Source organism: Excalfactoria chinensis, chromosome 9 (genome assembly GCF_039878825.1).
Source record: "Excalfactoria chinensis isolate bCotChi1 chromosome 9, bCotChi1.hap2, whole genome shotgun sequence".
In the NCBI taxonomy this organism is placed as follows: Eukaryota; Metazoa; Chordata; class Aves; order Galliformes; family Phasianidae; genus Excalfactoria; species Excalfactoria chinensis.
The window spans coordinates 15752411-15779390 of NC_092833.1; the positions used below are offsets into that span (position 1 = coordinate 15752411).

General features: G+C 47.8%; 2 protein-coding genes across 8 annotated transcripts in view; both read left to right on the plus strand.

Annotated features, from left to right (window-relative positions):
* Nucleotides 1-18251, plus strand: part of TNIK (TRAF2 and NCK interacting kinase) — a 130694-nt gene extending 112443 nt beyond the window's left edge. For all 7 annotated transcript variants that reach the window (XM_072344143.1, XM_072344144.1, XM_072344148.1 and 4 more), the window contains 12 exons: nucleotides 2263-2447; nucleotides 5189-5315; nucleotides 7354-7518; nucleotides 10971-11085; nucleotides 11586-11756; nucleotides 12047-12190; nucleotides 12525-12659; nucleotides 13180-13280; nucleotides 14531-14680; nucleotides 15094-15253; nucleotides 15741-15880; nucleotides 16832-18251. In XM_072344143.1, the coding sequence (XP_072200244.1) occupies nucleotides 2263-2447; nucleotides 5189-5315; nucleotides 7354-7518; nucleotides 10971-11085; nucleotides 11586-11756; nucleotides 12047-12190; nucleotides 12525-12659; nucleotides 13180-13280; nucleotides 14531-14680; nucleotides 15094-15253; nucleotides 15741-15880; nucleotides 16832-16915 (1677 nt within the window). In that variant the 3' untranslated portion in view covers nucleotides 16916-18251. The remainder of the gene's footprint in view (nucleotides 1-2262; nucleotides 2448-5188; nucleotides 5316-7353; nucleotides 7519-10970; nucleotides 11086-11585; nucleotides 11757-12046; nucleotides 12191-12524; nucleotides 12660-13179; nucleotides 13281-14530; nucleotides 14681-15093; nucleotides 15254-15740; nucleotides 15881-16831) is intronic.
* Nucleotides 18252-20047: 1796 nt separating this feature from the next.
* SLC2A2 (solute carrier family 2 member 2) lies at nucleotides 20048-26889 on the plus strand. Its single transcript, XM_072344436.1, has 11 exons — nucleotides 20048-20080; nucleotides 20451-20546; nucleotides 20648-20925; nucleotides 21635-21759; nucleotides 22514-22629; nucleotides 23209-23371; nucleotides 23507-23694; nucleotides 24160-24264; nucleotides 25795-25896; nucleotides 26192-26395; nucleotides 26549-26889. The coding sequence occupies exons 1-11, from the start codon at nucleotides 20048-20050 to the stop codon at nucleotides 26738-26740; spliced, it is 1602 nt and encodes a 533-aa protein (XP_072200537.1). The 3' UTR covers nucleotides 26741-26889.
* Nucleotides 26890-26980: the final 91 nt, after the last annotated feature.

The following is a 26980-nucleotide window of genomic DNA, read 5'->3' on the forward strand; positions in this document are numbered from 1 at the left end:
TTGCAATTTTAAGAGGCTCTTATGCACTCTTCTCTTAAAGTTCTTTCCAAAATGGAAGAAGCTTTAATCCAGAGCAAAGGAAAGTGCTCAACAAAGGGCATACTTTGTGCTCTAAACAGAGAGCATTGTTAAGCTGTTGAAATTTTCACTGAAACAGTCATGTCCTAGAAGCTGCTACAGCATTAATTAAGCAGTAATTAGTTGTCATGACTGCAGATTTGACTGTATTTGAATCCCAAACATGTTGGCATCAAAAATTAACTGTTTAAATACCACGTTCTCCCTTTAATCATGATGAAGAGCCTTTCCTTAAAGTTACAGAGAGCGTTTGGATTTGGAGGACTGAATTTCTCAGCAGTTTCTTATAGGTAAAATGAGGCATTTTAGTAGTATGTTTGTACATAAGATGTCCATTCCTCCTCGCTTTTCTTCTCTTGCCACGTGGAAAACACTTCAGTGCTGGAGAGAGAGGGCAAGCCAAGCTTGGTGCTGCCAGCACAGCCAACACAACAGCAGAGATGTTCTCACACATGGCCAGAACTCACTCAGGGTTCGCAGGCCCCATAGGTGCACAGCGCAGGGCACAACTGGGAGCAGAATGCAGGGGTGCGGCCCGCTGTCCCCCCACCACCAAAAGTGGGCACCTCCCGTGGTCCTCCATCACCAATGTCAGGGTTTGGTTCTGAGAGCTGCTCTTTGCCCCAGACCTAATCCAGCGCAGCTCAAGAGCAAATTTAAACATCAATAAAGCATTTTGTTTGCTGTATATGGAACGGGGGATAAATGGTTGCTCCACTTGAAGCTGCGGGTGCTTCACTTTGGTATCTAATTCACGTGGCCCAGCAGAGCTTGTTATGTCCTTAATAACAGCCAAGTATAAATTGCTTGCAAAATATGATTAAAAACAAACTGGGTTTCCATCTCAGCCATAGAAGCTTTTCATCGTTCTCTCCACGTGTCGACGGGATAGATTTTAAGAGCTCCCTTTGCAACTGTAATTAATATTGCTGTAGTCGCCCAGCTGGAACGGTAAACCGGAAATGCGTGGCGCGCAGTAACGAGAGAATGTGGCCATAAAACGATTGTGGAATTTAGTATTTTTCAATGAGTTTCTTTCTCCCTAATCCTTTATCTCTGACCGAATGCACTGATGGCTACCTCGGTCACTAATATAGGGAGAAATGGTAAGACTGACAATCGCGATGCTTTGTTCGTCATGTGCATGTTTTGTGCAACAGAGTACTCTAACCCATTCTAATTAGAGCTCTCATGCTTTTTTGCCCTACTGCTTCCCCCTGCATTGCTATAAAAGCATGTAAGATAACAAAAAGTCTATTTTCTACACGGTGCCTGCAATGTTCCTTGTTTTTAAATAGCGGTGTCTATTTGATATGACTGTCGGGTCTGAGGCCTCATCAAAGTCATGGTAAACTGAAAAATTACTGCTAGGTTTTGGGACTGCTCCCATCTTTTTCTTGTTTCAAGGCTTTTTTTTTTCCCCCCTAGCTTGTAGGCTGTCACATCTCACATAAAGTGCTTAATGGTTCCCGCTGAGGAATTTCTTTATTTTTTATTTCCTTTGAACGATTGCATTTATTCCTTTATTTTTTTGGTTGTGTGGCTGACTCAGAGCAATGACTCAGAAGTCTGGCTGCACAGGGCGCTGCGCTGAGCCGGGCACCTCCCCTGGGCGCTCCGCATCGCGACTCGCAGCCGCCTGGCAGCCGAGACTCCTCACTGAAGCAGCTCTTGACTTGGGGATTGCACCACTCCATGGAAGACGCTGTCATTGCTTCCTTCCCAAATGCATTTATTACAGAATAAATACAATTCTGGGCTCTCTTTGAGAAGTCTGAAGGAAGAGAAAACCCTGCAGGGGAAATTCTCCGAGCCAATCTTTGAAATGATGTTTTCCAGTTTACTATGATGGTGACCAAACATCACCTTTTCCAACAAATATAATTTTGTCGTGTATATACATATAAGTGTGTGTATCTATATGCACATACACGTTCCAAACAGAAAAAGAGGAGGTTGGCTATTGATTTTTCAGTGAGCTTTAATCAGTTTTGTTTTGTTTAATAAATGCTACATGCTACAAACATTGTCTTTCGTTCGTCTCATGTTTGTAATGACTCTGTAAAGCTATTTCTCGTTGCTCGTGCTGTTAGCATTGGCTTTTGAAGAGATGTGTGTGACCTCCTTCTCACTTCAGATGTAATAGCCATCGATTCCCTGTTTTGTTGCCCCCATCCCCTTTAGGATCTGACGGCCCTAGCCAAAGAACTGAGGGAGCTGCGCATTGAAGAAACCAATCGCCCTCTGAAGAAGGTGACAGACTACTCTTCCTCCAGCGAGGAGTCAGAGAGCAGCGAAGAAGAGGAGGAAGATGGGGAAAATGAGACACAGGATGGGACCGTGCCTGTCAGTGACATCCCAAGGCTTATGTAAGAGGCTTTTTGTTCTGGGGGAAACCATAGCACTACAGCTTGTCTTTCTCTGGAGGAGCAGTAGCTGTGGCATGGGACATATCCAAAGCACACTGGTGTTCAGTGGCTGGCACCGGGAACACCATTATGGTTCCAGAAGGTAGTTTGCTCAGATGTGTCTTTTTCCTGATCTGAATTAGAGGTGTTTAATAGAGAAAGATGGATTTTCTATCTGCTTATTCAGTGAACTCGTATTCCGAGTTAATCCCAGGCCTGTTCCTGCCTGCAGACCTCTTTGACTCTCTGTTCTTCAGCCTGGTCTTGCTTCAGATCAAGCCATAATGAAGCACGGTATTTGGTAGCCTGACCAGTGCCAGCTGCTGGAGCTTGGATTATTAGCACAAAATGTTCTGGGATTTTTGTCATTGATTTCTGTCATTGGCTCAGTCCCTGTGCAGGCTAAAATATTGAAAGTAAAACGTCAGCAGACTATTATAGTGCATTTGTGTCCCTGTTATAGGTCGTCAGACACTTCTGCTTTTAAATATTTCACTAGATGAGCGAAGAGGGAAGCACAGCATCAACATACACAAGACACAACTGCCTTCATGCAGACTGAGTTCACTGAGGTTCCTCCACCAGTGTGTTGCTGTTCCAGCAGGGGTTTGATTCCCTGCACTTCTGAATTCACAGCAGATTTGGGGGAAGGCTTGAGGGGCCTGTTAGCATGCTAATGGATTAATTTCCATCCCTCCTGCTAAATGAGGCGGGTTATTAGTCAATGGGGATGTACCTGACTTAGTCCCTTGACTGGACGAGGAGCAGCAGGGAGATGTGAGGGATTCATTTCATGTTCCTGGGTTGGAGCTTCCTTACAGGAGAAGCAGAGAAGTCAGACTTGTGGAATTCATCAGAGAAAGGCAGGAGGGAATGAGATGCCATGAATATGCAGCAGTCAGATGGGCAGTCACAGGTTCATGAAGGGAGACTGGGGCTGCATGCAGAAGAGTTTAATCGGAAGCGGTTAATCTGTGCTGACATCTTTCCACAGAACACCTTGCATTTGAGCCCAAGGAAAGAAAATACTCCTGTATGTTTTGCACCTGACTGTATGGGATGACAGACCTGGCAGTGAGATGTGTGCCCCAGGTCCACCCCATCCCAATGCTATCCACCCTGTCCCATCCATGAGCATGCCCCAGGGGGTGTGCGCTGACGTGCAAGGCCCTTGTGTCTGAACAGGGGCAGGTGTGCTCTTTGGCATGTGAGCTAGAGGTTAGGAGCTCTGTATATAATGCTGTGCAGGAATCTAGGGGCACAGCTGTGTGTGAGGGGGAAAAGAAAGCGGATGCTTGGTTTTGCACTCTTATTTCTCAAAGGGAATGTTAACGTGAGTTCAGTCCAGATGTAGTTGGTTGTTTTTCTATACAAGCTTTATTTTTCCCGTGTTTTGTATGTTTCATTAGATGGCTGGGAGAGATCGTCTCATTTCCTGCTCTTTCTGAATGATCTCCATATAACCCATCTTTAATCCCTTCTCTGCTTACTTGCACATACTTCTTGAGTGCTTCACTGCTCTTTATTCCAACATTATCCAGTCTCCCCTGATGCAGCTTAAGCCCATTGCTTTTCTCTCTAGTATACAGGAAGAATTTTACTCCTTTCTTCTCTGCAGATAACTTTTCTGTATTGAGGCCTATGGTGATTCCCTCCAGCTCCCTCTTCTCTAGGCTATACCCGCCAGTTCTCTCTCAGGTCCAGGAGTTTCTTGCAGGGCAACCTATGAAGTGCATGCAGCTGAAATTTGGGGATCTGGGGCTACACGAACCTTCCATTCACACACAGCACAGTCTGAAAATTGACATAGCCTCCTTTTCCTCAGTTTTCTTTTTTACTGAAGGGGGAACAATTGTGCTATTTTCCCATTCTTTGGTGGCATTGAAGTGTGAAGGGTAGGAAGGAGGTGCAAACTCAAGTGCTGGAGAAGCATGGTGTGTTGTGTGAAGTCTGCTGTTGTGATGTGAGCGAAGATGTGCTAAAGAGCGCGTTCATACTGATGGCAAACAACTGATGGTTTGTGTGGCTCCTAAATGCAAAGAAACCGGTGCGTCAGTAACACCTTCAATACCAGCTGTCACAAGGCAATCCAGGAGCTTTGTCATTTGCTTGTGGTTGTATTTGAGCTATATGTGAGCTGCTTGTCTGTTTGTCATGTAAAATCGTAAGGTATAGTGGGAGCTCACTGCCTGTGACTTTCACTCTGAGCTAATCCTAAAACTTCACATGTTTGAGAGTAAATTTCCAGCACAAAAAGCAACTCAGCTGCTCCCAGCACTCCGTACCTCAGAGCTGGGTCCCGTGGAGACTGGCGATGTTTCCACACAGAAGAGGTGCATTAAACAGCCCATTAGTCTCTCGAGTGGACTGATATCAAACACACACTGTGAACTTCTCCTCCAGACAATTTGCCCTAATGTTACTGTTAGAACCAGCCGCTGGTGGTTACAACAGAAAGCCAAGCCGTGGCAGAGTGGGGTCACAGAGTCCTTACCATGGGCACACCTGACCTGATGCTGTATTCCTGTATCTTTGACAACATAAATGATTTCTCCGGACATATAAGTGGATGTGTTTTCTAATTTTTCTTCTTGTGCAATAGAAAGCCTTACACTGTGTCTAGAAATACTGAATTGGAGGATTTTTCATCTAGTCTAGCTAAGGAGGTGCCTGTCACTAATGCTTTTCTGTTCTGTCCTCAGACCAACAGCAATTCCTGGAAGCAACGAGCCGTACAACCTGGGAATGGTGACAACCCACGGTCTGGAGACTTCCCATGCAGATACGTTTAGCAATATTTCAAGGGAAGGGACTTTAATGGTGAGGGAGGTAAGTTGTAAAACAAAGATTTCCATGGAGCATCTTCAGGAGGTTTTGCCCATGTAAGCACAACAACTCACAGTGCTGTGTGTCCGGAACACAAAATGACTGAGTAAATTGTGCTCGTTAGTGCTCTCCTAATGCAATTTACACTCAGCAAATGTGACAAGTGCAAATGTTTCTCAGAACTACAAACAGCAGTGAATAGTAATGCCGGAGCACAATGGGGCGAATGCTCAGGTAAACAACACCACTGTAGTCCCAGAATAGCTCCAAGCAGCAAAAGTTATCTTGAGTTTAGAGTGTTTTTTTGGAGTCAAGCCCAAAGCTCCCCCAGGGCTTTGCAACCTTTACTGCCATACAGCTGTTGGAGGCGTTCAGCAGATGTGGTGTTTTGGAGGCTTTATGTGGGGCTGCAGGCAGCCGGTGCTGCTCACGAGGACTGAGCCAGTTGGCTGGAAGGCTGAGTGCAGCTTCCATCAAACCCAGATACTGCAGACACCACTGCTGCTGCTGCTTCCCCACTCAGAAATCTTGGCCCATTGCCTTTGCCACATTCTCAGAGACCAAATCTCCATGTTGTCCCAACCTTCCCAGCTCCCAGGAAGCACAGTGCTGACAAAGCAACACAGTTAGGTAATTTCTCCATCAATGGTACTGAAAAAATGAGGCAGGAGAAAGTATGTCCAGTTGGTTGAGGAAGACCTCAGGTTTTTTGCTGCTCAGAACTGCACAGCTCACCTGATCCTTCACTGTCATTTACCTGTTCCAAGCAGAGACCCCTGAAAGTTGGTCAGCCCTGTGTGCATCCTTGTGGCAGCAAACTGAGGAGGCTGAGTAAGAAAACAAGTCAGGCATTTCTGAAATGAGCTTGGATTGCATTGCAGCCATAATGTGCCAAAACAGTGAAGCAGTCGGGTAGAGACTTACAGGAAGGTTTAAAAGCCAGAGGAAGAATAAGCAGGGGGGGAATCTCTTTGGGAAGAGAGAATGTTATAAGACACCCAGAGCGTGATGCAGGGTGCTCACTCTGTTCTTCTGACCACAGCTGTCACAGCCAGAGGAAGGGCTCGCTGACCTCTGGGGGCTGTGGGCAAAGGCTTGCGTGCCACCCTGCACAGGCAGGATGGTGAGGTGCCTGGAGGATGGGGTAATAGTTGATAGATTAATGTTGTCAGAGCAGACAGATAAGTTGCTGAGCCTGTTTCAGAGGAATTTTTTCACTAATCCCTGTAGGAGGAGAATTCTCTAACAATCTCGTTGTACCTGGATTCATCAGAATGGCAAATACCTCAAAACAATGGGCAGGGAAGGGGGAAGATTTCTAGCACCTGCCTCACATGAGGTTGAGATTGGAAGAAGAAGGAATGTATTGGAGTGGCTGAGTGCTTGCTTGACAAGGGCAGCTGTACTCAGTATTCACCTGAGAACACCCTGGGAGGTTTTCTCTGCAGACAAGTGACTCCTGGTGATGCTGCGGGGAACTTTGTGCACAGGGCAGGGTGTGAATAGCTCTGCCACTGCAGGCGAGGGCGATGCTGTCACTGTTCACTGCTGTTTTGGGTTACAGAAACATGCAATGGGGACTCTGTTGGCATTTGCGGTCAGGCTACTTGCCGCCGTAGCAGTGAAAAGCCATTAAAGCTCACGCTGATCAAGGGGACAGATTCTGCTGTCACTGTGGCTGATGGCAGTGTGGGACGAGAGCTGGCCACAGGGCAGCCATGGGGCTTGCACCCATGGCGGCAAGAGCAGAATCTGCCTTATGTTCCTCTTCTCAAAACAACGATGATCAGGCTTCTCCTTTTGCTGTATTGTGGCTAATTACTCTGTATGGACTTTGTCATTAACCCTGTCTTTATTTCTCCTGGGGGGGGTTTGCTGCTTGCCAGTTTGCATGGGGATGGAGACAGCAGAAGGGATCCTTGTCCTGTTCTCGCTCAGGGAACTGGTGACTGCAGACAACTTGGTTTTGTTGTTTTCTCTTCTTTTTCTCTTTTTTTTTTTTTTCCCTTCTCTTTCTTCCTCATGCCTTGTGTTTCTGCAGACCTCTGGTGAAAAAAAGCGTTCTGGCCACGCAGCCAGCAATGGCTTTGCAGGCCACATCAATCTACCTGATCTGGTGCAGCAAAGCCACTCGCCTGCAGGCACGCCGACCGAGGCCCTGGGGCGAGTCTCCACGCATGCGCAAGACATGGACTCGGTGCCTGAAGTAGGTGGTGGGGGCTCTCCTTCTCCTCTGCGCTGCTTTAAACAAGTATTAACATCTCTGTCCCGTAAGGGGCCTTTCTGCTTTCTTCCCTCACTTTCTTTGTTCTTCTCTTTCTTTGTTACCAGTCTCTGTGGACGAGCGTAGGGAAATGAAAAGGGAGCTGGTGGGTAATTGGTGTATGGGTTTGTGTCCCGTGGTAGAAATGCATTAGGCCTTATCTCAACCCAGCAGCTGAAGGTTTGGTGATGGTGGCTTGAATGCTGCAAACTGATGTGAAAGTCCCCATCTTTTGGTACCTGGAAATGTAAAAAGAATATGAGCCAGTGGTGCCATTAACTGGCCCAGCTTCTACTTGTGCAGTCTCTGAGACTTAGTGTGATCCCAAAGGTTAACAAAAACCAAAGCCAATATGGCAAACTTTTAACTTTTACCATGGCCACAGTATCACAGTATCACAGTATCACAGTATCACAGTATGGTTCCCTGGTAGCTTTTTCAAAGGGACACGACTGAACAAAACGATCATTTAAGGTATAAAAAAAATCCTAAAAAGGACAAGATGTTACACATGAGGCAGGGGAATTGATGTGTCTTGCTGCCACCAGCAGCTCTGGGAAACAGTCACATATTTCTCTGTTTCCCCATGAAAAATCAACCAGGTTGGTGTTAAATAACCCATTTCTTTTTGTTTGGTTGGGCATACCTTGGTAGTTCTGTCATCTTCTTTCATAGAGATGATGTACTCATTTTGCAGTTCGCTTTTACTAGCAGTATAAAAATACAAATTGCTTGGAATTGTGCACTGATGAAATGTAAGAACAGACAGTGCCCGACTTGACCTCCAGGTTTTATCCATTTCCTTGCTGCCTCCAAAAGCAGCAATGAGACAGTTGGTCCTGAAGTGACACCTTCCAGAGTCATCCTGGGACTGCTTAAACATGAGCAGACAGTTTGTGAGGATAGGCTTTAAATATAATCATTTATGGAATACCAAGCATGAGGATCATTTCCATTTCTGAAGCTGCATTTTTAGGGCTGACTGAGCAAGGAGTGGGTGTAAGTGGAAAGTTTTGGATTCGGTTCTTCCAGGTGACTCACGAAGCCTGCAGACTGGCAGACGGCAGCGTAGGCACCTTACTTGGAGGTTATCCCTTGTCCTGGTTGTGTGGAGACCCCTACAGCTGTGTCTTCATGGGAGGTGTTGTGCACAGCTGCCCTCTTGCAGGGCTCTGCATCCACACTGCTGATGTTAGCAGTGGTGTCCCACTGTGTCCCTGTGGTGCTGTAGGGTAGTGGAGCTTAAGGATAGGATGGTTCCATTTCCATAAGGATGGCCTTATGGCATGGGCAAGAGAGATCTGGATGTGTCAGCAGATGGGGTTGGCTTGCTCTCTGTGGGTCCACAAATGAATACGCTAGGGCTCTCTGCTTGAGCCCAGCTCAGAGCAGAAGCTGAAGCCAAAGCCCTGCTTATGGTGCCCCGCCATATTAAATGCACAGGTCATGGGTAGGATGCACTGACAGACATGCTGAGCTGCCCTGAAGGCTCATGGATGGGAACTGTGAGAATGCCACACAGAGCAACCTCGGGTCTGTTGGGATCACTGCAGTGGGCTGCACACAGAGCTGTGAATGCCTCCAGAGCTGCATGAGTGTGGGGAAAGCATGGGACAGTTGTCAGGCTGCTCTTCCACACTGCTTCCCCCCATGCAAGAAGCGCTGCAGTGTGTCAGGAAGGAGTGGGTCAGAAAGGACCTGCACTGTGTTTCACCCTGCAGCTTGGTGCTGCCTCCGTGAGCCAAAACAGAGGTTTATAATTGGTTATAGTTGATTGAAGGAAGATGAGGACTTAGTATTTAAATAACAGACTTGGAAGTTCTTAAAATGCCACCTCCTTAGGAGAAGAACAGCTGAATCTGAGCAGAGAAGGAGGAGCTGCTTGGGGGATTGGAAGGAGGGAGTTCCATCATAGTTCACTTGTATGGAAGCATCTGGCTCTCAGCTGGAAAGCATCCCTGTAAATACTGAATATTTTTTCCCTCTTTGAGTTGTGGGTGCTTTATGGAAAAGATACCCAACGCAGGAAAAAAAATGTGTGTATTTATTGGATATGAAAGAAGCACAGAGTAGCAAGTATATCTTGCATGTACATGTAAGTGTTTGGGCCATGCAGCGTATGTAAATCTGGTATCTGTTACTGCAGCCTTCTCTGCCTCAGGCTGCAAGCTCCTTACATGGGTCTCCATTACCATTTTCTTTTTATGAAATCCTCCTGTTTCTATGGCAACACAGGGCTGTCGCCAGGCCGTGGGAATGAGGATGGAGAGGGAAGAGGCAGAGCCGTGTGCTCACCCACAGCATGCAGTGCTACTGGGGATGGGCTGTTCTCACGTGCCCCTCATGAAGCTTCAGGCAGGAGTGGGGGTGTTTCCCTTCCTTCTTGGGGAACCTGGTGGCATGAGGACTGAGCAAGGTGTATTTCCAGTGAGGAAAACATCCCAGGGAATCAGGACATGAACAGCCCTGCTGCTGCTGCAGGAAGATTTGATTTTTGCTGCTGTTAGGGCTCTTAATGTAGGTCACAAATAAAGAGCACCCTGGATAAATACTGTAATAAGAAGAATGGTGACACTTTGACTCCCAAGTAAGGATGTCATTTTGCTTGGGAGAAAGCTTTGCCTTGTTTTCTGCCTTAACAAAGCAATGGTTTTAAAAAGAAAGCAACGTGGTGCTGCCGTTTGTTCCTATTCACATTCCCTTGGTAAAGTGTTGGCTCTGGCTTTCCCTACAGTATGTTCAGGTTCAGTTTTCCTGACTTAGAAATGGCCTTTTCTGCAACCTCACCTGAAATGTTGTAGGCAATCTAAAATACTACCTTGGAATTGCAAGTAGCCCATCCCTGCCATACAAGTGACATGTGATGGAGATCAGAGCTGGGGAGGATGGAGCAGTGTGGGGTGTGCTGTGTTCTCACGTCTTCATTCCTGTCCTATGCTGAGCACTGCCATGGGGTTTTCCCCAGAGCTCATGTGGGGCAGTCGCATTAATGGGAGAAACAACCCCTTGCCAATGACATCCCAGCCTGGGCTTTAAGACAGGGGTGCTGTGTGCAGAGAAGTTGTTTAGCCCTGCATTCACTTTTGCCTCTGACACTGCGGCTTCTCCGCTAACCAGTCTGGCTGTGCTGTGCTTCTACCTACGAGCCAAGCCCGTGGCACTGGGCATTGCAACCCTGTGCCTGCACTTCTTGTTCTCTGCTGCTCCAGAGGCATTCACAAATCCAATGGAATGTCATCCATGATGACTTCTGGGGGAGGAGGAGTAAATGTTCACAGAGGGCTCACAAAGGCCGCTGCAGGGACAGGTGCTGCGCTCCCATTGCAAAGCCACACACACCAAGTGTTAGTGTTATTTCTGTGCTCTGAGCTCTCTCTGTGCTTTTTATTTTGCAGTATGGAATGGGAAGTAGCACCAAAGCTTCTTTCACCCCCTTTGTGGACACCAGAGTGTATCAGACCTCGCCTACCGATGAAGATGAAGATGAGGACGAAGAGTCATCTGCTACTGGTAGGAGGCAATGTGACCATTTGTGAAGCCTGAATAACCCCCTTGAACCTCTCAGATTTCACTTACTCTTGTGTTCGTACCCTTGTGCTTTCCAATTTCCATCCAATTCCTCCTCCCCATCACCAGTGAAATACCCCCAGAAAGAGGGAAGGCAGAATAGCAGAAGTCCACCCATCCCTCTCTGCCTGGGCACCTGGGAGAGTTGTTCCTGGCAGAGCCAGGAGGTGGCAATCACTCCAAAAAGCTTGCAGTTGCTTAGAACTCATTGAAAATAGACGCATGCGGACAGGATTAGGGTTGGTCATCCCTGTGGGTAGTGCTGGAGGATGCTGCCTGTTACCGCTTCAGTGTTGCTTCCAACCCATGAGAAAATACTGCTGTTATCTCTCAAAACTTGCAGATTATAACAGAGTGATGACATCCCTGTCAAAAAAAAGAATAAGCAAGAATTTGCTTCCAGTAACCAATCACACCTCACTGTGCTGTTGTTTCCTTGTAAGCACTGTTCACCAGCGAGCTGCTCAGACAGGAGCAGGCCAAGCTGAATGAAGCCAGGAAGATCTCCGTGGTGAACGTGAACCCCACCAACATCCGTCCCCACAGTGACACCCCGGAGATAAGGAAATATAAGAAGCGCTTCAACTCAGAGATACTGTGTGCTGCTTTGTGGGGTGAGCTCCTGGTCACATCGTCCCCTCAGATGAGCTTAATGGCAATGCAACACCAAGACTTCATGGCAGAACCTGGTTCATGCCTCTGGTTGTCCCGCTGTGATTGTATCTATCCTGTGCAAGGCTTATGTCCCTGAGACCCTTCGGTATAAGAGCGATGCTTCTTGTCTATGGGAATGCTGCCCTTAGTTACGATTGTCACTTGGAGATAGCAGAGAATGAGCTTGGGCTGTAATCTTCTGGTGGGCAGCAGCCGTGGATCCTTGTGCCCATTGGTCTCTCTGTTTCAGGTGTAAATCTGCTGGTGGGCACAGAAAATGGCCTGATGCTGCTGGACCGAAGCGGGCAAGGGAAGGTCTACAACCTAATCAACAGACGGAGGTTCCAGCAGATGGACGTACTTGAGGGCTTGAATGTCCTCGTGACAATATCAGGTACAGCTCTCACCCCATCACTGACCTTCTGGTTCCAAATGCAGGAAATGAGAAGGTGGAAATTAGTGTGGGAATCCTGCAGAGGATGGTCGGTCATCAAATCTGGGAAGCTTTTCAGCTGTGTCGTCATTTCTGTAAACCTTTTCAATTTCACTGTGAAAATAGCTTTACTTTTATCTTCCTTGAGGAAAAATAAACATGAGAATCTCAGGGTTTCCCATGCAAACCCAGCGTGGCTGTGCACAGAGGGCTGGAGCCCAGGGCTGTTCCTGGGGCTGCGTGCTGCCCTGTTACCTCTTTCTGCCTGTTATGGCTGAGTTTCCTTTGCCAACAGGAAAGAAGAATAAGCTGCGAGTGTACTATCTCTCCTGGCTGAGAAACAGGATTTTACACAACGACCCTGAAGTAGAGAAGAAGCAGGGCTGGATCACAGTCGGGGACCTGGAAGGCTGCATCCACTACAAAGTCGGTGAGTGGCTGGGGACCCTGTGCTGCGGGAGGCTGAGGTGGAAAAACATGTGGAGGAATTTGTAGTGCCATGAAATGATCAGCTGGGAGGTTTAGCAGTGAGGAGAGGCCGTGTGCCCATAGCTCTGAGCCTGGGGAGGGTGATGCTCACTGGACTGCCCAGCGCTGCTTGCCTGCTCCTCAGTACTGGGAGTGCCTCCATCACAGCCTGTGTGATAAAATGCCTTGGTAAACATCTTCCAGTTTATCACATGGATCGTGTGCTGCATAAATTACAAGCAAAAGATACTTGGAGTCTTTGGGGATTTTTATTCTGTAGCCCTAGATCTGATGATCTGATGATTTCTCTTGAAAGTATGGGTGGACTGCAGCCAGAAATAATTTTTCTATTGGATTGTATGTATTAGGTGGACACTGCTGCATGAGAACCAACGGAGAGCCTTAGCAGCTGCTTCTGCAGATAAACTGTGCTGTCTTGAAGCAAAAAAGAATGTTTTAAACATCTTTTATTTTAATTTTAGTGAAATACGAAAGAATCAAGTTCCTGGTGATTGCCTTAAAGAATGCTGTAGAGATCTATGCTTGGGCTCCTAAACCATATCACAAGTTTATGGCATTTAAGGTATGTGTTCCTTGTTCCCACAGTACTCACTGTGATTGTAAATACATGAGGTTTCTCTACTGTGTGGAGTAGGAAGATGTTTTGCCTACACAGTCCTGCTCCTCAGACAGCGCATCCTCTTGAGGGCCAATGAAGATAAGCACCCACAGGATTTCCTTCCAGTCTTGCTATGCGGTGCCAGGGCCTTCAGACCTCAAGGACACAGACAAAACCGCTCCTCAAAAGCCTTACTATCGCTGTACTTCCCCTGGCAGAAATGCTGTGAAGCCCGTGGCCGCAGAGATGTGATATGTGCTGCTTATGGCTACCAATGAAGCATTAGTACCACTTATCCTGGGAGGCTTCATTGCAGACGTTGTAGAAAGCTCACCAAATGTCCTTTAATAAAGCAGAGTTGAGATTTTAGGGGATTTTTTTTAACCTTGTTTGCTTGTTTTAACCACGGAGAGTGAAATTAGGCTGGCCTTATTTTCCCTTGTTATTTTGCAAGGTCCCCTCCCATTCTGCAGTGTGAATTCGGTATCAAGAGAGTGCAGGAGAGTGACCCGCTGTTTTTCTCTCCCTTTTCATCTACTTCAGTGAGACCTTTCTCCTACATAACCTGCCAGAGGCCGTGCTGTACTTAGTACCTTAAGGCACTTTTCGTTCTAAGCTCTGTGCAGCAGCAAGTCACAAGGGGCAGTGCCTTCTGGAGACTTTCATGCTGAGTAATCTCATTCTGAATCCTTCCAGAACAAACGAGCTTATTTGGTATTAGGTCACATTTGCTTTCTCTGAACAAAAGCCAGAATTAATGGGCTGGGTGACATGAAGAGCTCGGCAGCATTAGTGGAGCCTTGGATCTGTGGGCCTGGTGGGGATGCTGCCCAGCACTCGTGATGCTGCTCTTCCCATCTGGGTGCTGAGAATCCTCACCTTGCCTTGGTAGGCATGGATCCATTCAGGCAATTGGAAATACAGCTCACTCATCTCCTTGTTTGGGAGTCAGAGAGGTACTTGCACAGGGAGCAAAGGCTGTCCCTGGGGGGAAGATCTGTGCCTGGCAGGGTGAGCACCTGTGTGCTGGGAAGGCTGGAGTGAGTGGGTGGTTCCCTCTGAGGTGTATGACTGAGGAACAGCATCAGGGATGTAAATAACAACATGCTTAATAGGAAACGCATTCAAACAAATGCAGTTTCAAAACCATATTGGGCTGCTGCCATGGGGTTTGCTATTTTTTCCTGTGGTACTCACTAAAAGGGTTATAAAAGTCTTTTGCAGATCTCCAGCACAAACCACTGCTTGTCGATCTCACTGTAGAAGAGGGTCAGAGACTCAAGGTTATCTTTGGATCGCACACTGGTTTCCATGTGATTGATGTAGATTCTGGGAACTCTTATGATATCTATATACCATCTCACGTGAGTACATGGAGGAGCGCGGCTCAGAAAGGGGATTATTTCCTCCCTAGAGCTACCTGTAAAACTCTGGGTTTATTTGCCTCCTTTGACTTTGATTCATCAGCAAGGGGTTGCTGATCGGTGTTAGTGCCAGGTGTCAGCCATCAGCCTTTGTGTGTACGTGTTGTGATCTCTGTATAATTGCTGACCCTGCTCATCCTTGATGTGTAAGACAGCTTTGACAGTAGTGTAAACATGACAGTTTATTCCCCTTCAAGCTTATCTCTAAAAGCCGATGTCTCTTTGTTAAATGGAATGTGGGTTTTGTTCTTGGTGTGGTTTCGGGTTTTGTTTTTCTTAGGCTTTGCTCCCTTCCTTTTACCACTTCTTCCATTCAATGTAATTCTGACTTGTAGGGTTTATTTTAACTGCAGATTCAGGGCAATATTACTCCTCATGCCATTGTCATCCTGCCTAAAACAGACGGGATGGAGATGCTTGTGTGCTACGAGGATGAAGGTGTTTATGTGAACACCTACGGACGGATAACTAAAGATGTGGTGCTCCAGTGGGGAGAAATGCCTACTTCTGTGGGTAGGTCAACCCTTCCTCTTGGCCTTCATAAGGTAGAAATGCCATAACGTGCAGAGTCAAGCATGTGGGTTATTTGGGATTTTGTTTATCAAGGGAGATTTCTCTCGGATGGATAAGGAATTGTTAAATGTCTGTAGTTTGGTTCTGGCGTAGTAAAGCAGATGAGTTCTTCGAGATATTAACTGTTCTTTATCCCAGTTATAATCAGTTACATTGGTGAGTACTGTGCTGACTGGAGTTAGTGCCAGATGGGAGCTGGGAGAGCCCAGGTTGCTCAGCCCCCATGGCCTCACCTGCTCCTCACCTGCAGAAAGCAGAACTGATTTGTATTCTCTTGAAATGCAGCAACTTCTGGATTAAAAGTGCTACGTGAAGGCTATTCAGCAGAGCTCTGCAATTCATCTGCAAAGACTTTGAATTTCTGCCCATCGTGTAGTATTGAGCTGAGCACACATGCTAACACCTACCAAACATTTTGTTTTGACAGCCTACATTCATTCCAATCAAATAATGGGCTGGGGAGAGAAAGCTATTGAAATTCGGTCAGTGGAGACAGGACATTTGGATGGAGTATTTATGCACAAGCGAGCTCAAAGATTAAAGTTTCTATGTGAAAGAAATGATAAGGTAAGTCCACTGCAAAATTTGTATCCGTGCTTTAAGGTAGAACCGATCAGTTTTTAGACTTTAAGTCTAGTTTGTCCTGGGGTTAATGAGTAATTAAGCTCAAGGTCTTGTTTAATAAACGGTGCCCATAAATCCCATCCCAGTTAGTTTTCTTCAGTGGACGAAGATCTCACCCTGTGGTGGGAAGGTCAATAAATGTCTCTTCTACTTCAAACTGAGGTCCCCGTGGACTTAGCTTGAATTCCTCTCTAGTGCTGCATCTGACCATTAACTGTTGAGGCCACTAAATAAGCTCTGCAGGAGTTAAGAAATGGTAGTGCTAAGATTGTGTAATAACCTTAACTTGAGTGGAGGTGTATAAACTGGGACTCTGCAGAGACATTCCCTTAAATATTTGCACGCGATGACTTATTTTTTAAGACTTCTGCTGTGATCCAATGGTGGTGGATCATCCTTCATAGAGAGGCCTAATACCTCTCTGTGCCTCGAATGTATTGAAGGGAAAACTCAAACTTTCCCAGTTTAGCATCCGGAAATCGCTGATTTAATATAAAAAACTTCTGCAAAGAAAAGCATTTCAATCTGCAGCAGTTAACCACTGTGCTGAGCATTGACCCAAACGGTTAACGTTTAGCAAGGTACAAATCACTGAACGCAGTCGTATTAATGTTGCATAATAAATGATGCCGTGGCAGTAACGTGATAAATGTGGAATTTGTGGGCTATTCCAAACCTGATTTGCTGATAGCAGTGGAGGCATTGTTACTACAAAATGGTTGGGATTTGAGCTGCGATGTGTGGGCTCACAAGGCTGGATTCTTCCTGGGCTGGGTTGCTTCCACTTTGAACTGCTTCCCCAGGCTGAGCTCAGTGCCACCATCAGCTCCAAATCTTTGCTTGTGCTAAAAACCATCAATACTCACTGAGGTTTTTTCCCCTGCCCCCAAACAGGTATTTTTCGCGTCGGTCAGATCCGGAGGAAGCAGCCAAGTGTTTTTCATGACCCTGAACAGAAACTCCATGATGAACTGGTAACAGAGGAGCCCTTGGCACTTACCTTCGTGGCATTATTTCTAATTTAAAGGACATTAAACACGTGGACTAACACTGTAGAGGCAGATGCGGAGGGTCCTGAGGATCACTGCTCCCCACGCTCCCCTGCCGCCCTGGGGAGGGCTCGGCACGCGCCCCGCACGCGGCTTGGGATAGGGAAACCACCTCCAGAGGTCTCCCGATTACGCTGTGTTATAGTGGGTTATGAGTTTCTTTGTTTCTTACTTTCTTTCTTTTGGGTTTTTTCTTCCCAGTTTTTCTTTTTCTTTGCCCCCTACTTTGTAAGAACGGGGAAAGAAACCGTGTCAAAAAGTCTGTTTTTAATTCTGTCTGCCTGCTAGCATCAAATATATAGTATGTTGTAAAGTTACCAATTAAATCTGGTGAGAGACAGCACAATAAATGTACCTTTTATCTTTGTGATGAAGGCCATAACCGTATAGCTGGGTAATTTTAGAACTCTTTTGCCTTCACCAACATTTACATGTTGCTTTTGGCAGCAACGGCTTAACAGATTTTTAAAGAAGAGAAAAATAATAGGTTTTTTTTCCCCTCTTTTGGGAAATGGATTTTAAATGGCTAAACTACTAGCCTTAGACTAATAAAAATCAGCTACCATTTTTGTCAAGTCTGTCCATCCATATTTCTATATGGATCTTCACATGATGCTGTGTCGTGATAGGGACAGCGGTGCCGTTTGCTGCCGCTCCGGATGCCGGCGGGAGAGGGCTGGGGATGGAGGGGGCCGGGGGCACCCATGCCATGGAGGGGCAGCTGGTGTGGGGACGGGCACAGAGCGAGCCGCCTGCTGTGCTGCTGACCAGGCTTGTAAAGAGCTTAACAATATATATGTGTGTGGTTCCTTCGGCCAAGGGTCTGAATCTATACTCGTTTTCTGCCCCTCCCTGCCCCCCCTCCCCCCGCGCTCCTTACGAATTACCCAACATACAGTGAAAGACGACATCTGTGCCGAAATGTGTGTGTGTTTAGTTCGGGTTGAATCGTGTCCTTATAAACTCTGCTCAGTTGATTTACGTTTCAGTGCGTATCTGGGGTTTTCTTTCTCAGTAGCTGCAAGCATGGCCGCTGTGGTATTGGGGTGTCGCATAACAAGGTCTGTGTTGCTGGTTTTAACCTACCTCGTTTCGTTTGGGTTTATTTTTTTTTTTTGTTTTGTTTTGTTTTCTTTTCGTTTTGTTCCGTTGTTTTGCTGTTGATCACAGCACTGTTACCTCCAGCGACATATAGAGAGCTTAACTGGCAATCTTGGTGTACTCAGTAACGATGGCTTTATTAAAAAATGATTAAATCAACAGGACTTGGTCAAACTCGAATCTTTATCCAGGGTGAAAGCGTTGCTCACCGCGGATGGGATGGGGTGGGATGGGATGCTCTGCCCACAGTGGTACCCACGTGGATGGGGCACAGCCTGTGGGGCAGCACCTCCTGCTGCCCCCACTGCCCCTGGTCCCCCGCAGCACAGCATGGTGACAGCCCTCAAACCCATCCCCCATTGCCAAACACTCTGTGTATTTTCACTGGGGTTGCTACCCAAAATCGGAGCTTTTTATTAAATTCTGATGCAGGTGGATCACTCCTTCATTTCATTTTGTGCTCCCTTCGATGTGACTGGTTCAGAATACGCAGCTTTAAATGAGGGGTTTTTTTTCAGTTGTGGGGTGCTGGGGTGTGTTGATGAAATAAAAGAGAATTGTTGTGTATGAACACGAGGCAGTTTGTGAATGTATTCTTTAAAAGCACAGCCGCACAAAGCAGTCAGAAGGAACCAATAGGAACACCTCAGTCCCTGCCCTCACCCCACATCATTACATAACCTCCACCCATCGTGCTGCTCCCCGCCTTCCCCTGCCCTAATCTGTGCCGGACAGTGCAGCCCCATCCGGACCCCATACAACCCCATGGAAAGACATCTGGAGTCACTGGGAGCCAAATACGTTCCAGTTGCGCTGGTGCTGCTGGAAACCAGCTGCCCTGCAAACACCACCCTGCCCTTTTCTGGGTATGTAAAAAGCCCTCCTTGCCATGCACACCCCATGGGCATCCTGAAGGCTTTTCCTCACCCCAGGCAGGGATGTGGGAGGGGGCTCAGCCCGAGGGGTGGAAGCAGAGGCTGGAGCTGCATGAATGCAGCGAACCCTTTACCTCGAGTTAAAGTTTTACCCTGAGCTCAGCACAGTGATGAGCAGCGTTTGCCTCCCTGTTTTTCCCTGTATGGAAAGCACCTTCTGTGCCCACGTTAAGGCTCCTGATGGACAGCACCATGACTCACCGTAACCCATTGGAAGGATACAGCACCTGTAGGCATGTAGGGTTCCAACCCATGCTGCGCAGGGTTTCAGCGCAGAGCTGAGCAGGACCAGTTCAGACCAGATCCGCAGCACTGTGCAAAGTCCGACTCACAGGCACAGCATCACAGGACACACCACCACGGGCTGCTCAGGGACAGTGGGGTAATGGTGGTGCTCGGGGTCATTTGGCTGTGCTGTGTCTCCATGTATGCATGCAGCATTCTCTGAGCCCCCCGAATGCACACATGGATTTGTGCAGGCATTGCAGTGAGGGCTGCAGCTACAAACATACACACACCTGGATATGGCTGCATCTGTACAAGTTTGCTTCTCACAAAGATATTTTAAAGCAGGCGCCAAGTGATACATGAATAAAACACTTACTCGTTTCCTAGCATCTTTGTTCCATGTGCTGGAAAGGTTTCTTCTTGCTAACATTCAGCAAGTTTTGTGATGCGGTCAATAAACCCAATGCAGAAGCCAGTGCAGGTGCTGAACTCCTGAGCGTGGCTGCATTCCCTGCTCCCCAGCATGGCACAGTGCCATAGGACAGCCCAAACTCAGCCGCCCACTGCACTGCCCACATCCCCTCTCTGCCCTCAGAGAGTCCCCATTCTTCTATTTGTCCCCCCCTCCAAAATGCATGGGTTGGCTCTGAGCTGAGAACTGCTGGGAGGATGCGGGTTTCTCATTAACTCCAGAGGTGATATAGTCCCATCTCCCCTGGCACGGCCACTTCTGCTGCCCCTGCTGTCCCTTCTGCAGAGAGCGGGAGCAGCTCAGCACGGTGTGGGGAGCAGCGGGGATGGACGGGAAAAGCAAAATGCAGGCGGAGAAGGTAAGTGCTGGTGGTGGTGGGCACTGGGATTTGGAGGGAGAACAGCACCCAGGGTTGGTTGTTGCTGCATGCCAACACTGCAACCAGCAAAAATACCCCTCTTAATTCACCACTCTGTGATTTCTGTGTACAGAGCCAGGACAGAGGGGTCAGGGGGTTGTTTTTTAAGATCTTCGTCACCTCAGAGGATAATTTCAGCTGCGATGGAGTGAAAAAAAAGTACTCTCACCAGCACTGCTGAAAGCCAGCAGCATGGTGTGTCCTCCCAGCTGCACTGAGGGGTGCTGTTGGGACACTGCGGGGGAATGGGTCTGTCCCAGGGCTGCATCCTTCCCGGCTGGGGCTGAGGCTGTGCTCTGCTCCCTCCCAGCATCTCACAGGAACATTGGTCCTCTCCATCTTCACCGCGGTGCTGGGCTTCTTCCAGTACGGCTACAGCCTGGGCGTCATCAACGCCCCGCAAAAGGTACGTGCCCAGCAGGGTCCTGGGGAGGAAAATCCCCACCGCAGAGCCCAGGGGTGGCTGTAGCTCTAAGCTGATGGCATTTTCCTCTTTGCCTGCTGCAGGTGATAGAAGCACACTATGGGCGCATGCTGGGCGCTGCCCCCATGGTGAGGCATGCCACCAACACCTCCGGGTACGATGCTACTATCACTGTCACCATCCCAGACATAGAGGCATGGGACAGCACCTACGGGACGCTCCCACCCTCAGCTTTCTTTGAGGACCCCGCCGTGTCCCCTCACATCCTCACCATGTACTGGTCCCTCTCCGTCTCCATGTTTGCTGTTGGAGGCATGGTTTCCTCCTTCACCGTGGGCTGGATCGGCGACCGGCTAGGGAGGTGAGAAGGTGCCTCTGGCTCCAATTGAGCTAAAGGCATCACCCTGCCCAAACTGTCACTGCACGCCTGCTATAAGTCTGCTTTGTGCTCTAAAAAATTGAGGTTTTCAGCAGAATTTTGCTGGGCAGATCTCTGTGGGGTTGGAGGGCTGGGAGGGACCAGATTCGTTTCCCCCGGTATTTACGGCTTTACGCAGAGCCTGGAGCTGGAATTCAGCACCTGCCCTCCCCGCTCCCATGTGCTCTCCAGGCATGTGAGTCCCCGCACTCCAACTCCTCTCCGTGAATTTCAAATTCATAGAAGCATATAATCATTAAGGTCGGAGAAGACCTATAAGGAACTTCCAGTCCAAACATAGTACACTGCGTCAGTACAGTGTAAGCCTTTATGTCTGAATTTTCTCCAAAACATTCTTCTTTCTTGTAGAAATACCACTTGTGCTATTTTGTCTTATTCAATGAAAGAACCATCAGACCTCCAAAACAGTGCTCCAAGCATCCCAGAAGTCTGGCTTATTAAAATCCTACATTACAGATTGGATATTTTATTTCAATGCTCAGCCCTCAACCGAGAAGCCACTGAGCAACCCTTACGGACACTCCAATCCCATCCTGTGACAAAAAAAAAGATAGGGCATTTCAGCATCATTTGCCATGTTCTATAAACCCCAGTTTCCCTGCACCTCACTGATATTTCTGCTGCCCTGCAGGGTGAAAGCCATGCTGGTGGTCAACGTCCTCTCCATCGCTGGCAACCTCCTCATGGGGCTGGCCAAGCTGGGGCCATCGCACATCCTCATCATCGCTGGGCGGGCAATCACGGGGCTGTACTGCGGTGAGTGCCAGCAGGGCGGGCACTGGGACAGTGAAGGTTTCTCCATTTCTGCAATATTCAGCTTTTTTTAGCTCATAGTGAGGTTTCTCCTCCATGCTCGTTCTTCTCAATCCGGGATTCTCCGTAGGGCTATTTGTGTCAGCTCCATCATAAAATCAATTATGCTAGAAGGGAGCTGGACACACCTCCTCGGCAGTGCCCCAGACTTCAGGCTCAGTCTTGGTGATGACTGTCCCATGAGTGTGCTGTTAGTTGTGCTATGTAACAGGTTCCCAAGACAACAGCACTATCTACACAGACTATAGTACAGATAGTACAGCAGTGCTGCGAGTAGTGAGGAAAAGATAGCAGGCAGATAATATGGAATTGCGTTGGAATTAGCTTAGAAATACAATTTGTTATCACTGTTACTGGTGCTCTCTGATGGGTCAAGGAAAGCCTTGAAGAAAGCTCTTTGCTCTGTGATTACTGCTCCCAGCAGAGCTCTGCTCTGTGCAGGGCTGTGCATGTGCATGTGCACCTGAACAGCCCTGCAAGGCACTGGGCTGGATGGGGTGTGGGGTGTGGGATATGGAATGTGTGATATGAGATGTGGGATATGGAGTATGGGATGGAGGATGCAGGATGATGGATGCGGTATGTGAAATGACAGATGCTGGATGCTGGATGTGGGATTCAGGCTCCATCCTCCTTTCTAGCTGGGGGAGAGGTCTCTGCTGCCCACAGAGGGGTGATGCTCATGTGCTCTGTGCAGGGCTCTCCTCTGGCCTCGTGCCCATGTATGTGAGTGAAGTCTCTCCCACTGCCCTCCGAGGAGCACTGGGAACACTGCACCAGCTGGCCATCGTCACAGGCATCCTCATCAGCCAGGTATGAAGGGAAAGCCACAGAACCAGAGGGAGCATGACAGATATCAGGGGATAAATGGGGGAACCTTAGAGAAATCTTTCACATTCCATTCCAAAACTGAAGGAGAATTTGCCCTAATGGGGTTAAACTCCGGCCCTGAGTCAGAGATGTGAAACATCCCAAGGTCTTCTGCTCACCCATGTGAGATTTTGGTAGACATCTGGTCAGAGCCAGACTGGGTGCTGAGCACGAGGTATTCACTATCTAAATATGGCTCTGTCAGAGAGGTAGGGAGCACTGTGCACTGTGTTGGGTGTCTCTGCCATGTGACAGACTGGCACATCCACCTATTGTGACCGACACGTCCAGAAAATGATGTAACCATGAGTTCACCTCATGTGACGTAGCCAAAAGCTTGCATCTTCTTACTGTTTCCTGAAAATATATGTACATAATACATATATATGGGAAATAGGCGGCAAGGTCCTGCTTGTTGTGCTGGGGTTACAAAAACGCTTTGCAAATAGAGCAAAGAAAATTGCTGCCCACACATCATTTGAAAATCTCTCACTGCTTTCCAACATGCCTCCGTAATTCCAGGTCCTGGGTCTGGACTTTCTCCTTGGCAATGACGACCTATGGCCGCTGCTGCTCGGGTTGTCTGGGGTGGCTGCTCTGCTGCAGTTCTTCCTGCTGCTGCTGTGCCCTGAGAGCCCCCGCTATCTCTACATCAAGCTGGGGAAGGTGGAGGAGGCCAAAAAAAGTAAGAGAAGTTCTGGGTTCACCTGCCTGTTCTTACACCACCTGTAGTGTTACCTATCGGTGTACCTCTGTTTTGGCCAGGCAGAGTTCCCTCATAAATCTAATACAATAAGAAAACGTTGAACTTTCCCTTAAGGTTTGAAAAGGCTCAGAGGAAACTGTGACCCAATGAAAGAGATTGCTGAGATGGAGAAGGAAAAGCAAGAAGCTGCGAGTGAAAAGAGAGTGTCCATCGGGCAGCTGTTCAGCTCCTCCAAGTACCGGCAGGCAGTGATCGTGGCACTGATGGTTCAGATATCACAGCAGTTCTCAGGCATCAATGCGGTGAGACTCCCAAAACTGTTAAAGAAATCCACACTGTCCTCCTGTCCTTCACTTCCACAAGATAGGAACTGCCTTATTCTTTGAGAGAAGGGAGACATTGGAGTCATTTCAATACAGCAATATCCAAAAAGCTCTTCAAACCTCTGCCCTATCACGGTGTTTGTTTCCAGTGTGCAGTGCTGACAATCCAGTTTTGTAGTTTAAACATGGGGCCACGTGGAGGGGAACTTTCAAAAGTGAAAATGCAACAGTTCAGGAGGGAAATTTAAATAGGATTTTTAACTCCCTCGGGTTCTTTCAAAAGGTTTGGCTTTAATCATTATAATAAATACTTAAAAAGTTGAAAGATTAATCACAATTAAATAACTTCAAATTTCAACCAAGCAGGAGAAATCCTTCCTTCAGGAGAACAGAAGGCTACAGCAGCCCTGTTACCTAATCCTTCATCCTATTGCATTTTGATAGATCTTTTACTACTCTACAAACATTTTCGAGAGAGCCGGCGTTGGCCAACCAGTTTATGCAACCATTGGCGTTGGAGTGGTGAACACTGTCTTCACCGTTATCTCCGTAAGTAAATATTTCTGCCCTACATTCCCAAAATGAGACAGCTGAGATTTGATGTTGAAACTTGACTTTATGCTGAAGCTGGGGCTGGGGGTTTTGCAGAGCTGCTCGTGAATAACTCAGGGGATAATCCTTCCCTGGGCATCCCCTCCTCTGGAAAATCCTTGCTGTCAGACAGCACGGCTCAGTGCCTTGTGAGTGACAGCTGCATCATCTTGTGCAGGGAAGCTCAGGTAGATCAGCACTGAGCCCCAGACAAAAGTTACCTTTGAGACTGTGATTCCATAGGTCCAATCTGCCCCAGGAGCAGACAGCTCACAAGCTCCTTATCTTCAGTCTTTCAAATTTTCCTGTGCATGCACACAGTGCCTGCATGATCGATATCCAAAGGCTACTCCATAAATGAACAGAGCACTTTTCCTCCTCAGATCTACAGCAATAAAAGGGTGGTTCCAGCTTCCCCAGCCTTTCCATCTATGTCTCTCTCTTGGGAGCATTAATCCAATTCTAATCAGCAGATTTTTTTATTATTATGTTGGCTTTTTTTTTTTTTTAATGTGGTTATTACTATAATAAGAGCAGGAAATGCCAAACATGACCACCTCCCTCATATCTTTGGAGCGCATTAGGGAGTAAAGGACTTTTACCCACAAGGAAGCAGGACTAGATGCAATGCAGAAATACAGGTCCTAGTCCTTCCTATGGAGGTAGAAGGCCTTGGGGTGAAATTTCTTTAGTGAAAGTCCATTGCAGGTCCCATGCAGAGGAGAAGCCATGAGTGTTCATTGTGAAACAAAGCACAGAGGCTGTACCACTGGAGGAGGTCTGCCTCCAGCTCAGATGGTCTCCTGTAGTCCCACATCTACCCTGGGGACATTTGCTCTCCTGGCCATCAACACTTAAAGAGTTACCCACACCTGTCAATGAATGACAGACCCTGACTGAAAGGCAGAATAACTGACAGACAGGCAGATCTTGGCAAGGGGAGAGAGGAAGCAAAGGATCTGCAGTTCCACGTGTCAGTAGGATGACCTGTCTCCAGAACAGAGACCATCTCCTGGAAGTGTAAATCACTGGCTGTAATTACAGGAAGAGGAGATGTCTGCAGTTGAGTGAATGGCCCCAAGTGTCCTTTAAAATGGAAGGGAAGAAACAGGCAGCCTCAGAGGCTGATGTAGGATATTTTAAGGGCAGTCGTCAGGTTGCCATCTGGAGCTACCTCTGTCTTCTTCTTGGGTGAGGCAGTCAGTACAGATACAGATGTCAGAAGCTGGGTGAGATGATCAGAGTCCAAGAAGTGCTGAAGGAGCAAGCTGAGTGCAATCAGCTAAGCAGAAGGAATCTGGGAGCTGCCAGGCCAAAATTTCTGACTCCAGCTGCCACACAGGAAAGGTGCAGTGGTCCCTCAACCACATGAGCTAGAAGAGCAGGAGTGAGTTGTGTTGGTGGTAACGAGTTGCTTGCTGTTAACAGACCTGATTGGCCTCCTAAGAGCAGGGCTGCTAGGGACTTATCAGGCATGCATTTCTGCAGGTCTTCCTGGTGGAGAAGGCAGGCAGGCGCTCGCTGTTCCTGGCTGGTCTGATGGGCATGTTGATCAGTGCCGTGGCCATGACGGTTGGACTTGCGCTCCTGGTAAGGCTTCATCTCCACTTTTTAATCTGTAATTTGCAAACAAGAAGTGTGAAAGCTTTGCATGTTCATCTTCATCTCATAGAGGTTCGGAAAACACTTGTCCCTAGAAGGGACAAAATGGAAATAGCTGGAGCTGTTTTTTGTCATGTAGCACCTGGAGACATTGCATTCTTTGTGTCCTGCATGCGCAGCCCCTACTTGTCCAAATAAAGAGTGATTTCTGCAAAAGAAACTTAATTAATTAGTAATAATTAATGAGAATCATATTGAAACCATAACGTGCATCCTCTTGCAGAGCCAGTTCGCCTGGATGAGTTATGTCAGCATGATCGCCATCTTCCTCTTCGTTATATTCTTTGAAGTTGGGCCTGGGCCCATCCCCTGGTTCATTGTAGCTGAGCTCTTCAGCCAAGGCCCGCGCCCCGCCGCCATTGCTGTTGCCGGCTTCTGCAACTGGGCCTGCAACTTCATTGTGGGGATGTGCTTCCAATACATTGCGGTAAGAAACCTCCCTAATGAGGTGGGTGAGGATCCCAAGGCAGAACAGCGGGATGTGCACGTCCCCCAGATCTCCATGGCTAGGCAGACTGCGGTGACGATACGCCATGCTGTGGTCTGATGGCTGTGCCCTGCTCTCTTTGTCCCGCTGCAGGATCTGTGCGGACCGTATGTGTTTGTTGTCTTCGCCGTCCTCCTTCTGGTCTTCTTCTTGTTTGCGTACCTCAAAGTACCCGAGACGAAGGGGAAGTCATTTGAGGAGATTGCAGCAGCATTCCGCCGCAAGAAGCTCCCGGCCAAATCCATGACAGAGCTGGAAGACCTGCGTGGCGGGGAGGAGGCGTAGGCATGGCAACACACACAGGAAGGAGGGATGCAGAAGGAAACATTAGGCAAAAGTCTCATTTCACAAACACCTTGCAGGTGCCAGCTCAGGAGGACACATCAACTGCGGGACTTCTGCGTGCTGCCTGCATCATCCAGCCACAGCTGCCATTTTGCTCTGAAACTGTTGGTACAGCTGAGCTGCAGGAAGAGCCAAGGAAAGAAAGGGAGGAATACCGTACCTCAGTGTCCCACTGCATCA

What these genes read in the sequence shown, in the direction of transcription:
- SLC2A2 (XM_072344436.1), top strand. Translation starts at nt 20,048, where the DNA reads ATGGACGGGAAAAGCAAAATGCAGGCGGAGAAG. An exon ending in AATCACGGGGCTGTACTGCG is followed by an intron (nt 21,760 to 22,513) that starts GTGAGTGCCAGC and finishes TGCTCTGTGCAG; the next exon opens with GGCTCTCCTCTGGCCTCGTG. An exon ending in GGTGGAGGAGGCCAAAAAAA is followed by an intron (nt 23,372 to 23,506) that starts GTAAGAGAAGTT and finishes CTTTCCCTTAAG; the next exon opens with GTTTGAAAAGGCTCAGAGGA.